General features: G+C 47.9%; 1 protein-coding gene across 11 annotated transcripts in view; it reads right to left on the bottom strand.

Moving 5' to 3' along the window:
- Window positions 1–14,793, bottom strand: part of CACNA1C (calcium voltage-gated channel subunit alpha1 C) — a 391,277-nt gene that overhangs the window by 125,128 nt on the left and 251,356 nt on the right. For all 11 annotated transcript variants that reach the window (XM_018048697.1, XM_018048696.1, XM_018048698.1 and 8 more), the window contains exon 6: window positions 1,039–1,197. In XM_018048697.1, coding sequence (XP_017904186.1) covers window positions 1,039–1,197 — 159 coding nt within the window. The remainder of the gene's footprint in view (window positions 1–1,038; window positions 1,198–14,793) is intronic.

Raw genomic sequence — 14,793 nt, 5'->3', positions numbered from 1 at the left:
TTCAAGACTGCAGAGGATGCTCCCCTTTCTTCTCCAAGACGCCAAAAAACTAAGACGAAAGATCTTATTTGAAAAAAGCCACATATATTGAACACGGCTCCTTTGCGGAGTATATTGTTTTAAATAAGCTTTTTGTGCTAAAGTACTTTGTCTGTTTAAAAGCCTTGTTGTTTTCTATTTAAACATTTTTTAAGTCCAGTTGAGATGTTAGGAGCTAGAGACAGCAGTCTGTGGGGTGTCTGTCAAGCCCAAACTCCAGTCCTACCAGGGGTGAACTCAGTAAGCAGCACGGCTCGTTAAATGCCCTGGCTTATGGGAGGGACGTGGAGAGCCCCACCTCCTGGAGGAAAGGAGTTTTGTCACGGGCCGTCCTCCTCACCTGGACTGGGGGCCCCCGGACGGGAGGCAGAAACACTGAGGCAGAGGAGCCAGGTTGCACCAGAGGTGAGAAGGACGCACGGTTGTGAGCCTACCGGCTGAGGGCGGGGCTTCCTCCCGAGGGCACAGTTGATGATAAGCCACACGAGGCGGGGCAAGGACACAGAGTCACCAGCTAAGCTTTGATTCTTAAAAAATTCAGTGTTGGCTAAGCACCTTGTTTAGAGAGTGCTTATCAGGGCCAGACAGGGCTTCCCTGGTGGCTTAGATGGTAAAGAATCTGCCTGCAATGCAGGAGACATGGGTTCGACCCCAGGGTTGGGAAGATGCCTTGGAGAAGGAAATGGTTATTCACTCCAGTATTCTTGCCTGGAGAATTCCACAGACAGAGGAGCCTGGCGGGCTTCAGTCCATGGGTTCTCAAAGAGTTGGACATGACTGAAGCGACTAACACACACACGCGCGCGCGCACACACACACAGACACAGAGCAGTGCTGGACAACGCTCATGTTTAGCTATTTTAACAAAGACTCATTTTAGTAAAAACACAGAAGTTAGACCCTAGAGATGAAATAAAACCCTGCCTCTCTTGACAGAGGAAATGCGGATGCCAGAAGGCAGGGCTCTCCAGCGGCCGGGAAGGATGGCACCTCCCTTACCGGCAATGCCCTCCTGGTTGTAGCAGGTCTTATGCATCTTGCCCATGAACAGCTCCAGGCCGATGATGGCGTAGATGATGATGACGAAAAGCACGAGCAGGGCGATGTGCAGCAGGGGCACCATGGCCTTGATGATGGAATTCAGGACCACCTGGAGACCTGCAACGACAAAGCTCATGCTATCAGCCCCACTGCCCAAAGCTCATGCCATTTGCTCAGCCTTGCCTCCCATGAGAGTCTCGACGCCCAGTTTCAGGGGAGGAAACCGAGGCTCCAGGTTGCACAGTGAGTGACGCCTGGATGGGGTGCGGGAGGGGATCCAGGTGGGCCTGACTGCAAACCTCCCTGGGAGCCACATCCAAATGGCAGGACGGGCAGACGCTGTCCTTCTAAGGGCCTCTCAGCTGGGGAGGAGGAGAGCGATCCTAGCAATGGAGGTGGGGTTGTCTTGGAGCACTTCAGCGTGGTTAGAGGGGGAGTTCTGGTTTGCATGCGTCACCTCAACAAATGGGTTCTGAAGTCCCCTGATCCTTTCAGGGAGAAAAGAGTAAGTAAAAAGCTTCTTTCACAACAGGTCTTGCCAGCGCCCAGGGGTTTCAGGCCTATGCTGCTGTCTCATAGGAAGAAGGACCCCTTGCTTATAAGCTGAACCGTAAAATCATCCCCGAATGTTCCTCGTTCAAAGAAGAGGCTGCACATGTTCATTTGTAAATGGTGGTTGCCGGCAAGCCCCCAGACCTCCCCCCGGTGCCAGGAGGCCTTCTGTCAACAGGGGGACACTGTCTCCACATCCAGGACAGAAGTGGGGGAAGGGCTGGCTCCCTGCCTATTGTCCAGGCTGGTTGTGTGGAGGGTCACACAGACGCCAAGACCCCCACCTCTGAGTCACCCCCTGCGGGGCACTGTTAGTCTCACACCCATCCACCAGCCAGGAATAAACTTCCTCCTCTCCTGCACTGGGGGTGTCACCCCTCTGCCCCCACTGCCCTTGGCACTGGTGCCCGAAGGCTTGGCACTCCCTCCCTGTGCCCTGAGGGGGTCCCTGAGGCTTCATGACCTGGAGGAGAGGGGTTCACCAGTCTAATTGGGAGGACTCACCCCAGCCATTAAGCGAGCTGGGGAGAGGAAGCAAACCAAGAGAAAAGCCAGAATAATTTCACCTGTGAATTAATGAGAGGGCTTCGCAGCCTCCCAGTACAACATGATGCTTTCTGATCCGAGTGATTCTGTTAATTAGCAGGTTGTACACACTGTGGCCAGGTGTGCAGAGCCTCGGAGGAAGTTGACAGCCGAGCTGCATGCTGGCTTTCAGGATGACTGCTGGGGGCATCGCCAGAGGAGGCTGTCCATGCCACGAGGGGAACATGGCAGAGAATAGAGGGACACAGGATGGGGAGGATCCTCCTGCCCTCCAAGGCCCCTCCCTCTCTGGACTCCTGATCCAACAGTGCTTCCTTCAGACTCAGACCTGCCATCTTTCCTCCTGCCCCAGGACCATCGTCTGTGCTGTTCCCTCAGCCTGGATGCTTTCCCACAACTCCCTCAGCTTATCCTTCTGCTCTGGGCCCAAAGCCCACCTCCTTTCTTCTAGGTCTTGTTGGAAACCACCCCTTTCCTTCAGAGCTGAGTCTCCATTTGCACATGTTCATTAAGTGGCTTTTAAACATTGATACCCGCCTTCCGTGTTGGGCTGAGTTTTGTGAACTTGGGGACTTGTGGGCTCTCCTGGCCCTTCCATCACTGAAACTTTGCTCGATGCTGAGCACATGTGGCCTGAGACAGCCAAGAGCAGGCTGCTGCTGCCGTCACCAAGCTCTGGGGGCTTTACTGTCACTGAGTCTGGCACAGGGAGCTCTGCAAATGGACAGGCGAGCCCCCAGCGCCTGCAGGCCTGGCTGTGAAGATGCCCAGAGGAAGTCACGCCTGTGCTTCCGGCCACCTTCGGGGCCATAGAATTCCTGACCGATGCTTTGCTCCCACCCATCCCTGTCAGGGTGATGGGCACCCCCCTCCCCAAGCACCAAGGTCAGACCTGGGCCTCCAACCGTACTGAGTCTTGCCAGTTCGCTTTTGCAGGACTTTAGAAAGTGTAAGTGACTGTTACTACATAAATAATCCATGTTCATCATGAAGGAGATGGGAAATGCTTATGATAGAGAAATGAGAAAACACAAGGAAGGGGGATGTAAAAAGAACTCGTCCGTGGTCCCATCCCCAGAGGGAGGTACTCTCAGCCTCTTGGGGTGCCTGTTGGACACTGGCCGCTGGGATGGCCACTCAGCTCGCTGTCTCCACGTTGCAGCTGGGATGCTCGTTCCAAAGCACAAGCGCAAAGTGTCCAGGCTTCTGATGCGCTGTCACCCACGTTCTCCATGTGATGGCCCCTAACTCCGGCCCACAGCACACTCTCCAGCTGCAGCAGCCCCATGTCAGCACGTGTTCTTCCCCCCATGGACGCTGCTCCCTGCCTGATGCACAGCCCCAGCCGCCCCTCCTCTCATCCAGAGGGATGCAAGCAGTGACTGGATGAGCTCATGGAGGAGGAGCCTTGGCGGGGATTCAGCCAGTGGATGAAGAGTGACTCCAGGGCACCGAAGCCCCCAGCCCTCATCGACGTGGAATGAAGACTTGCTGGGGCAGGAAGATGACCCCAATTCCCCTGGCACAACCAGGGAAGTAGGTACTGTCAGTAACTGTATCTTACAGAGAAGAGTGAGTTCCAGAGAGGTTAAGCATCACAGCTGGTGGAGTGGCACAGGGCTCAGTGCTGGTGGCCTGACTCTAGGCTGGGGCTGCACGACTGTGCCCAATGCCTCCATGTGCCCTGGCCCCTGCCCCTCAGTGTCAAAGACCCGCATCAGTGAAGCAATAGCACACACTCGTGACATCTTCTGGGAAGGCGGGGCCTCGCTCTGCTTCCAGGGGGCCCCACTGCCTCTGAGGCCAGTCTAGCAAAGGCATAGAGCCCCTGCCCACCATCCCACTGCTGGCAGCAGCCAGGATGGGGTGTACTGGTGTCACCAGGGCCCCTCTCTCAGTGCCCCTCTCTGCAGCAGCCTCCTCTGCAGCGCCCCTACTCATAACTGGCTCTTAAGACCTAAGTCTCAACAGCTTCTCCTAGGAACCAGCTTATAGCTATCCCCACAACAGGCCTCTCCTGCCCCCAATCCAACCTGGAAAACTCAGCGACATCTCTGCACCCCAGTGCTTTCCTCAGATGGGACAATGAGCAGGGTCCCTGAGGAGGCACAGACCCAGAGAGCCTGGAAGCACCTCGAGGACACGAGACCACTAAAGGCCCCACGGACACGATCACATGAGATCACTAAGGGCCAGGTCCATGGTGACTATATGCTCTTGGCTCCAAATAAGGACGTGAGACCTGATAAACATAGGTGGACTTACGGGGACAGCAGGAACGTGGAGCAGACAGCTCCATCTGGCACACAGTGTACAACCTGGGAGTCCAGCCTCTCATCTGCGGCTCGTGTGGGTGGCCTCCTCGTGAGGGATGACCTGCCCACCCCCACCCCAGGAAGCCCAGCTGCCAGCTTTCCAGGGAGACGGGACTCCAAGGAGTAGCTTCGCTGGATGCTGCAATCAGGTGAGGGTGGAGAAGAAGCTGAGCCACACACACTGCCTCCCCTCTTCTCCCTGCACGCTGCCGTGAGGCCCAGACCACTGTCTGCAACCCTGCTGCGGACAACTTCAGACTTCCAGGGGAAGGGAAGATGTAGAGGGTCTGAATATGCAAAGCATGGTGTTTTCCCTTAGAAGATTGAGAGGAACCGTCGATTATGGAAACCAGCCCCGATGTCTTCCTTCAAGACCATGTTGACACTGGCCTGGAGGTGTTGGCTATAGGTGATGCTTGGCCCACGATGATGCATGCCTGAGGGCAGGGCGGCTGTTTTGATTCATCAGGTCAGGATCCTCTCATCCAGCCACACTCCAGTGAGGAGATGGTTTGTGGGGGCCCTGGAGGTGATGGCAGGTTGAGGGGGGTGGCAATGACTCCATGAGTTGAATCCCAGAAAAGAGGACCGTGAGACCTAAGGGCCGAACCGCACATGCACGTGTGTCTGAAGCGGATCCAGGTCACCTGGCATAAAGGGGCGGGTAGCGGGGAGAAACCACTGAAGACCCCAACTCAGAGGTCTCTGCTGATGTTGTTGGATTTCATCATTCAGAGTGGACCTACAGCTTCTTGGTTGGCAGCTACAAAGGCACATTCATGCCCCAACTATTCAGATTCAATGATTCCTACCAAGCTGTGGGAAAGCAACGGAAATGACCAGGAGACCTGATTGCAACTCCACAGGGAGTGATGCTGAGGATCACTGAACAGGGGAAGGTCTGGGCTTAGCACTGGGTGGTGGGTACAAGCTTCTCATGGATGGACCAAAGTTGTCTGGAAAGGGAGGACTCTGGGGTCACCACACTCAATCTCTTTGTTTTCACTTAAAAGTCATTTGTTGAACTATGTTCTATGGGCCACCTGCTGCCCCAGGGATGGGGGCAGGTATGAGGCCTGGAGGCCTCGCCCTCAAAGAGCTTATAAAGAAGCCAAACATGGATCAAATTACCACTTAATTGACATGGAATCACAAGCTATTTAAGTGCTTTCAAGGAAGAGACAGGGTGTCATGAAGGTCCCACCCTCCCCCACGGCCAGAGGGCGGAGGAAACATCCGCAGGCAGTGACACATGAGCTGGAGGTTGGGCAGGAGGGGAGGAGGACCTGGCCGGGTGGGCAACTGGGTGGGTCCAGTGGAGGGGCCTGCGTGTCCCACATGGAAGATGGCCTGCCTGGGTGTACAGGAACCCCAGCTCCCTCATCTGCCAGCCTCATGCTCTCCTGGGTTTTGTTTCGCCTCTTAGAAAAATTTCTGGAAGATTTGGGAATCCAGTTACTAATTCTGTTGGAATTGTGAGGAAGCAGAAGTCACTTTCAGAGAAAACAATTTGGGCTGCACCCAAGGAAGGCCTCCTGACGACAGACATCCGATGTCATCTCTGCTTGCTTCCTATTAGCATGTCTGGCTGTGACTATCATCTGTGTCACCAAAAACATCATCATCATCATCAACATCGTCCTCATCCTCACCATCAACACCATTGTGATCAACATCATCAGCATCATCACTGTCATCACCTTTAATATCATCATCATCACCATCATCACTGTCATCAACTACAATATCATCATCTTCACCATCATCATCACCATCATCCTCGCCATCATCACCTTTAATATCATCATCACCATCATCACTGTCATCATCACTTTTAATATCATGATCATCACCATGATCATCACCATGATCATCATCACCTTTAAAATCATCATCTTCACCATCATCATCACCATCATCACCATCATCCTCACCATAATCACCTTTAATATCATTATCACCATCATCATCACCATCATCACTGTCATCATCACCTACAATATCATCATCCTCACCATCATCACCATCATCCTCACCATCATCACCTTTAATATCATCATCCTCACCATCATCACCATCAAGATCATCATCCTCACCATCATCACCTTTAATATCATCATCACCATCATCACTGTCATCATCACCTTTAATATCATCATCCTCACCATCATCACCATCATGATCAACATCATCACCGTCATCACTGTCATCACCACTTTTAATATCATCATCACCATCATCACCATCATCATCCTCAACACCTACAATATCCTCATTCTCACCATCATCACCATCGTGATCAACATCATCACCATCATCGCTGTCATCATCACCTTTAATATCACCATCACCACCACCATCATCATCACTGTCATCATCACCTACAATATCATCATCACCATCATCATCATCACTTTCAATATCATTACCATCACATTATCACTGTCATCATCACCTTTAATATCATCATCATCACCTTCAATATCATCATCATCACCTTCAATATGATCACCGTCATCACCTTCAATATCACCATCATCACCACCATCACCACCACCCTCATCATCACTGTCATCGTCATCTTTAATGTCACTGTCATCACCACCACCATCATCACCACCATCATCACCTTTAATACCCTTATCACCATCATCATCACTGTTATCCTCACCTTTAATGTCACTCTCATCACCATCGTCATCGTCACCATCATCACCATCAATATCAACATCAGGTTGAGATGACTGGCCTTATGTCTGCTCTACAGCAACAAGTTTGTACCAGCTTGAAACTGGAGCCATGATGAATCTCACAGATCACGTTTTGTGGCTTCACTTGGCTAATGAAGCAATGGACACTTTTTAATGGTCTAATACGGTTAGTGGTTTTCAAAAGCAAATAGATTTAGAACTAGGGAGGCAATAGTTCTCTCTTGGGTTAAGGGGTAAGCCCGTCACCCAGAGGTTCAAGGGTGCCTGATGAAGGAAGGAAGAGCTCTTGCGTGGATGGCTCCCTTCAGTCTCTAGCTTCATTATTTTTTTGCACGTTCTTATTAAAATGTCTTTATTCATTAGAGATTTTCATTTACTTTTAATTTAACCTTTCCGTCTTAATAAATTTCTGCATCCCACAAGTGCTTCAGTAAGCATGAAAGGAGGGTTTTGACCTGGAAGAGGAATAGTGGGTCCTCTGCTGCCTAATAAATTACAAACTGTAAGAGTAATTAAAATATCAACCTTCACGTTGAATTGTTTGTATTAGCAAAATGAGTTGGAAAGAGGAGCTCAAAGGAAAACTATTAAAAAAATTCTGATATTAGGAGAAAGTAAATATGGCTAAATGGAGACTATGGAAATAGTAGCTCCAGTTTCCTGAGGACCCAGCTTGTGCTGAGCACAGTGCTAAGTGCCCTACATACATTATTTCACTGAATCTCCATCTTGAGCAAGATAAATGAGCTGAGGCTGGGGTAACAGCGATGACTCTTCCAGGACGACACACCAGGAGCTGGAATTAAAAACCAAGCCAACTTGGGGGCTTCCCTGGTTGTCCAGTGGTTAAGAACGCACCTGGTAATGCAATGGACGTGGGTTCAATCCCTGGTTGGGGAGCTAAGATCCCACATGCCCTAGGGAAGAGCCCACACAACCCAAAATGAAATAAAATAGAATTAAAATAAAAGAAACAAGCCAATTGGACTGCAAACTCTCCACTATCAGCTGCTGTCCATGCAAAATCAGCCAATGCCCCTCATGAAAGTCTGACCGCGTGCCGAGGCAGGTGGTGGCCCCACATGGGGCCTCAAAATCCTTCTCAAAAGTGAATCTCTCACGACAATGCTGATCCAAGGGAAGTGACTTGATCAAGATTTGCTGTCCTGTATACGGCAGAAAGTGAAGAGGAGCTAAAAAGCCTCTTGATGAAAGTGCAAGAAGAGAGTGAAAAAGTTGGCTTAAAGCTCAACATTCAGAAAACGAAGATCATGACATCTGGTCCCATCACTTCATGGGAAATAGATGGGGAAACAGTGGAAACAGTGTCAGACTTTATTTTGGGGGGCTCCAAAATCACTGCAGATGGTGACTGCAGCCATGAAATTAAAAGACGCTTACTCCTTGGAAGGAAAGTTATGACCAACCTAGATAGCATATTGAAAAGCAGAGACATTACTTTGCCGACTAAGGTCCATCTAGTCAAGGCTATGGTTTCTCCTGTGGTCATGTATGGATGTGAGAGGGACTGTGAAGAAAGCTGAGTGTTGAAGAATGGATGCTTTTGAACTGTGGTGTTGGAGAAGACTCTTGAGAGTCCCTTGGACTGCAAGGAGATCCAACCAGTCCATTCTGAAGGAGATCAGCCCTGGGATTTCTTTGGAAGGAATGATGCTAAAGCTGAAACTCCAGTACTTTGGCCACCTCATGCGAAGAGTTGACTCATTGGAAAAGAGTCTGATGCTGGGGGGATTGGAGGCAGGAGGAGAAGGGGACGACAGAGGATGAGAAGGCTGGATGGTATCACGGACTCGATGGAAGTGAGTCTGAGTGAACTCGGGAATTGGTGATGGACAGGGAGGCCTGGGGTGCTGTGATTCATGGGGTCGCAGAGAGTCGGACACGACTGAGCGACTGAACTGAACTGATATGCTGTCTTCCTGTGGGTGATGACTGTCTCTGCCACAGGAAACCCATGATGCAGGCTTCTTTTGGCACCTGCCAATGACAAATGCCTGGGCCTGCACCTTTTCTTCTGTTTTAAACATTTTGGGAAAAAATTGTGAGATATACAAATAGAAAAGTATAAGACAGAAAGATGTTACTATGTACAATTTATCACAAAATGAGCCATGTAACTATCACTCCAACCAAGGAACGGAACATCGCCAGTTCTATGAAGCCTCGATCATGCCCCTCCAGGTAGTGTCTCCTCCTCCATCAAGTTAACCACTGTATTATACTTCAATAACAAGTTAAAATATACTTCTGCACGTTAGTAAACAAAATCCTGAGTCTATCAGTAAATGTAGGAAAAAACCACTTCAGGGACTTCTCTGGTGGCTCAGCAGTTAAGACTCCATGCTCCCAATGCAGGGGGCATGGGTTCAAACCCTGGCTGGGGAACTAGGATCCTTCATGCTGTATGGTGAGTGGCCACAAAATAAAATAAAATTTAAAAAACTCTTGAAACAGCTCATCTAAAATTATTTTAAAAAATCATAAAATTCAGTGTTTATTCCTTACCCTTTCACATTCTCTGTATTTCCCATTCTTTTGATTCTCTGTGCTTTACTCTCCAGATTTCCCTCTGAGTTCACCACAATCCAATAATTCCTTTTTCAGTCTGCCAAATCTTTCACTGCATTTTCATATTTGCTACCATATTCTTCATTTCTAAATCTTATATTCAGTTCATTTCCATATCTTCTGGTTCTCTGGAAAATCACTGACCTTGTCTTTGATATATACAGTAAATGTGGTTATTTTCAAGTCAATATCTGATAATTCCAATATCCAGATCCCATGTGTGTCTGTTTCCATTGTTTATAGTTTCTGCTCCTTTTCATCTACATTGTCTTGTCTTATTGTGGACCTAGTTATTTTGTAGTGTGGGCTAGACTCTATTTTTGCAAAACTGATCTTTCAAAAAATTTGAAGAACTTTGAGGATGTTATCTTTCTCCAGAGATGATTCCTATTTGGTTTCGTCAGGCACCTTTTCCAAGTTTTAGAAAAGAGAAGATTTATTTTGCCCAGCGATTTCTAACTGTCCCCAGCAGGACAGTTAATCCAAATGACCCCACCTGCCACTTCAGAAAGCAAAACTGACCTGTGCTTCCTCGGGAAGAAACTCCCTGGGGAGGTCCCCGCGTTGTATGTTTCCTTACTCCTCCCACCCCAGAACCAGGTCACTGGGGAAATCTTTGAATATATGGGTGTATTCAAAAGGGTTGGGAAGTCTCTGACAGTCAAATTCCCCTAGCTCTGGACCCTGGACAGGGCTTTCTCGAGTGAAGTTCCTGGGGACTGGCTGTGTGCAGAGTGATATGCCTGATAACAAGATTAAACAGGGGAGGGGGGAATCATGGTTGGGTTATGGTTGTTCCTTCTCAGAAAGGTGTAGAAGATGTGGGTTTCAGGAAAATTGAAGTGTCTCCAAGACTTTGGTGGCACGTGAGATATACTCACTGTGAGTTATCAGGTTGGATGGGTCCCTAAGGAGCCCTGAGGACAGCGCGCTAACTCTTCTCCCATCAAACACCATTGCACCAGGCAACCCACAGCTTCTTGCTGGCTCTCCTTCATGTGGAGTTTAATAAAGAACCAGGCCTGTTTATTGCTGACAGCTTACGGTTGTCGTGAATTAACAGCACGAATTAACCTTTCTATGTACGTTCTTAGGATTCCAGACTGACTTATTTCCCATTTGGCTCAAATCACTAATGAATCAATAGAGATCTTGGCATGGATCAGATTTTCTATAGGGGGAAAATCTCCAAACATATGCTTAGTGGTTTTGTTTTAGAGGTTTCAAATTTACTGGAAAACAAGTGCTAGGCTATTTTCTCTCCTCCACTAATAGCTGTGTGACCTTGACAGTCATGTCAGTTTCTTGGGTCTAGGTTTCAACATTTTTAACATGAGGATATTGGATGAGAAAGCTGTCTCTGGCTTTAAATTTTGCTGGGTTGTTATTTTCCAAGTATCTTAAGCAAGATTCTAATACCTTTTCTTTCCTTCAACTACTACTGTTGCATATACACAGTAAGTCCTCAATAAATACATGACAAATAAATATATACCTTGTAAATATAGTATTATGTCAGAAATAATATATATAGCTTATATAACATATATGATTTACATTCTAGTCATGTATGATAATAATAATATATGTGTGATATAATAATACATAATAATATATATATATGATAATAGGTATGAAAACATTCTATTTATTCATTTTATGGTTTAAAAGTCAAGTGCACGTCCATTTCCAAAAGGAGGAACTGGTACCAGACGAGCCCTTTTACCATAATCAAAAAACTGGACAAAAATATAAGAGGCAACTGTTTCCCCCAAGTGGACATGAAGTAACTCAGGCTTGTGATCCCTGAGAGAACGGAAACTCAGAGGTGGAAACAGTAATCACTCTGGTACTCTGACTGGGAACAGTTTCCTGACTGCAGTGGAAAAAGCAGACAGTCTACTGCAGTCCCACTGGTCAGAGAATCTGGGCAGCTCTGGTGGGACAGAAGAAAGGAGACAGCAAGGTAAACAGGGGCCCCCAAGTTTGTGTAGGGGTCCCCTGTGTGTACATGCCCCTGCCAGAGTGGAAACATCAAGTTAATATCTCATTAAGATCCTGAGCAACCAACTGAAACATCAGAAAGGGTACATCTTAGGAGCCAGGACCTTACCCTGGACTAAGATGCCCTCTAGACCCCTCCTGACAAGATCACACTCAACTGTGACAAGATCTGAAGGGGAAGTGAGTTGGGAGGTGAGGGGCCAGGGCTTTTGCTTGGTATTGACCAACAAGTGCAGAACTACAAGGTCACGGCAGGGCTGCCAGTAACGGAACTGTCTGCTGAAGGGTCAACACTCTTAGGAAGGTGGATGAATCCAGGTCTTTACAACATATGACTCATGATCCCAGTATTCAGAACAAAACCAGACACACAGAGAAATGGGAAAATGTGACACATAACCCAGAGGAAAACAGTCAAAGGGGACTGAAAATGAGATCGCTCAGATGTTGGACTTAGCAGACAAAGATTTTAGAACAAACTGAGGACTGTTTAAAGAATTAAAGGGCAACATATTAAGAAGATGAGAGGAGTATATGGTGCTAAAGAGAGAACAAAGAGGGAATTTCACGGATAAATGGAAACTATAAAAAGGAACCAAATGGAGATTCTGTGACTCATTAAACAGGCTTAATGAAGATGGAAGTAGAAGAGGAAAAAGTAATAAACTGGAAGAATAATTGATGGAAAAATTTCAACCTGTAGACACAGGAAAAGACTGAAGAAAACCGAACAAAGCCTCAGAGACGAATGAGATAACAGAATACGGCCAAACATAAGTATAATTGGGGTTACAGACAGAGAAGTGTGAGATTGGAGTGAGGGAAAATGTTTGAGGGAATAATGGTCAAAAACTTCCCAAACTTGTTGACATCCAATTTACGGATGAATCTGAGCTGCTCAGACAACTCTAAGCAGAGCAAATATGCAGTGAAGCCCTTCACAGTCCAGTGCTGGAAACCAAAGATAGAGAGAAAAATCTAGAAACAGTCAAGAAAGAAGGAACGTATGTACAGGGAACCATGGTGAGAATATCAGCGACTCCGAGAAAACTGAGACCAAGAGAAAGTGGAACAACATCTCTAACATGAAAGAAAAAACTGCCAACCAAGAATTATATATCCAGTGGAAATGTTCTTCAAAAAGAGGAAGGGCTGAAGACACCTTCAGATCATGAAAACTGAGATAATTCATCAGCAGCAGACCTCTTTCAGAGAAATACCGTAGACATGTCCTTCAGAGTGACGGGAAATGACACCAGAAGGAAATGCAGATATGCAGAAAGGATTAGACAGTCTCAGAAATGGTAAATAGGTGGGCAAATATAAAAGCGTTTACATTTTTACTTGTTTTCTCATAATTTACTTAAAAGACAACTTACTAAAGCAGGAAATATTAACACAGGGTGGGGTTTATAATGCTCATGTAAGTAGAAGATGAGATGGTTGGATGGCATCACCGATTAAATGGACACGGACTTGGGCAAACTTCAGGAGATAGTGAGGGACATGGAAGCCTGGTGTACGGCAGTCCATGGGGTTGCGAAGAGTCAGACACGACTTGGCAACTGAACAAGAAGTAGAAAATGTGTAAGACTCACACAGGGGAGAGAGCTGTGTTAGTGAAAGTATACTATGGTAAGGCTCTTACATTTGTGATTGTACATTTAACATGTGTGAGTTTTACTGAATATAAATTATGCTTCAATAAAGTGGATTTTAAAAAGTCAAATATGGAAGTATCCCCTTCCTTTCATTGGTCCCACTTGGAGCCTGAGGAAGTTGGACCCATAGAAATACCAGGAGCAAAAATTTGCTAAATGCATCTTACGCACTGACCACAATTCTAAATGCTTTGCAAGCCCTTGAGTATTGAATCCTGACAACCACTCCTCGAGGTAAGTGCAGTTTCAACCCCCATTATCGATCGATCAGGACGCAGAGGCACACAGCTAACAGGTGGTGGCTCTGGGGACTTGAGCCTAAGGAGTGGGACCTCAGTGCCAGCATCCTTGGCTGCTCGTCATCTGGAGCTAGCCAGAGGGAACAGACCCAGTGTCACAGGTGTTTGGGCTCATGTTCTTCGAATCGATCACTTCACGGGACACTGACTTCACTGTGTCTTCATTTCCGCTCCCCTCATTTTTCTTTCCAGTATTTATGGGTCACTTGTAAGTGTGAGTGGCCTTTATTATGACCATTATTTTAAATCAGGTGACAGTCACCTTACTGTTGTCTGTAATTTCAGGTTTGGGATTTCCACAGAAGGGCCAGGCGTTGAAGAGAATCAATGACAGGGCTTCCGGAGTTTAGGAAGCTCTGTCTCCAGTGTAACCGACACCATCCACCACAGTCCTGGGTACGAGGTCAGTGTTTGGGGAACTGCCCTGTCTGGACTGATGGCCACCGTGATGGGTGCCCCCCGAGGGTCATTCCCTGCCTGGGACTCAGGCTAGAATTAGTGATTCCAAAGAAGTTCTCAGCTCACTGCTGTTCTCTGTTACCGAAGCACAGGACAATACTGCTCAGAAGAACTTCAGGGCTGAGATAGTTTAACCCTCGTTTCCCAGAGCGAAAACTGCAGGTTGAGGTTAAAGGGCAGGTTACATGGCTGACCAGACTCAGCTCCCTGCTGTCCGCACTGCAGGCCCAGAGTGCTCCCACTCTCCTGGGGCCCTCAGGGAAAAGAGAACGGCTTCTCCTCAGCCCATGTGGCCAGGGCTCAGGGACCATCGTAAGGCAAATGCAGCAACACCTGAAGTATTGCTTGTGCCCGTCTCGAGAGCCAGGTGGGTGCCTGTGTCCAGCTGTGTCTCCTCCAGTGGCAGAGGCCAGTTTGCTGTAGGGGGTGACCCTGCCCTGGAAAATGGCCTGAGTCCATCTCTGTTCATGGCTCTGGGAGAAGCACTTGGGCCGCGTATGCCTGCCTGTAAATTAGGGCTAAAGCCCTGTCTTTCTGGACCACTGGGCCGGCCAGCCCACCAATGAAGCTCGTGGAG

The sequence above is a fragment of the Capra hircus genome, chromosome 5 (assembly GCF_001704415.2).
Source record: "Capra hircus breed San Clemente chromosome 5, ASM170441v1, whole genome shotgun sequence".
Classification (NCBI taxonomy): Eukaryota; Metazoa; Chordata; class Mammalia; order Artiodactyla; family Bovidae; genus Capra; species Capra hircus.
Note: the sequence above shows the minus strand (reverse complement) of the source record. Positions and strands in the feature narration are given on the sequence as shown.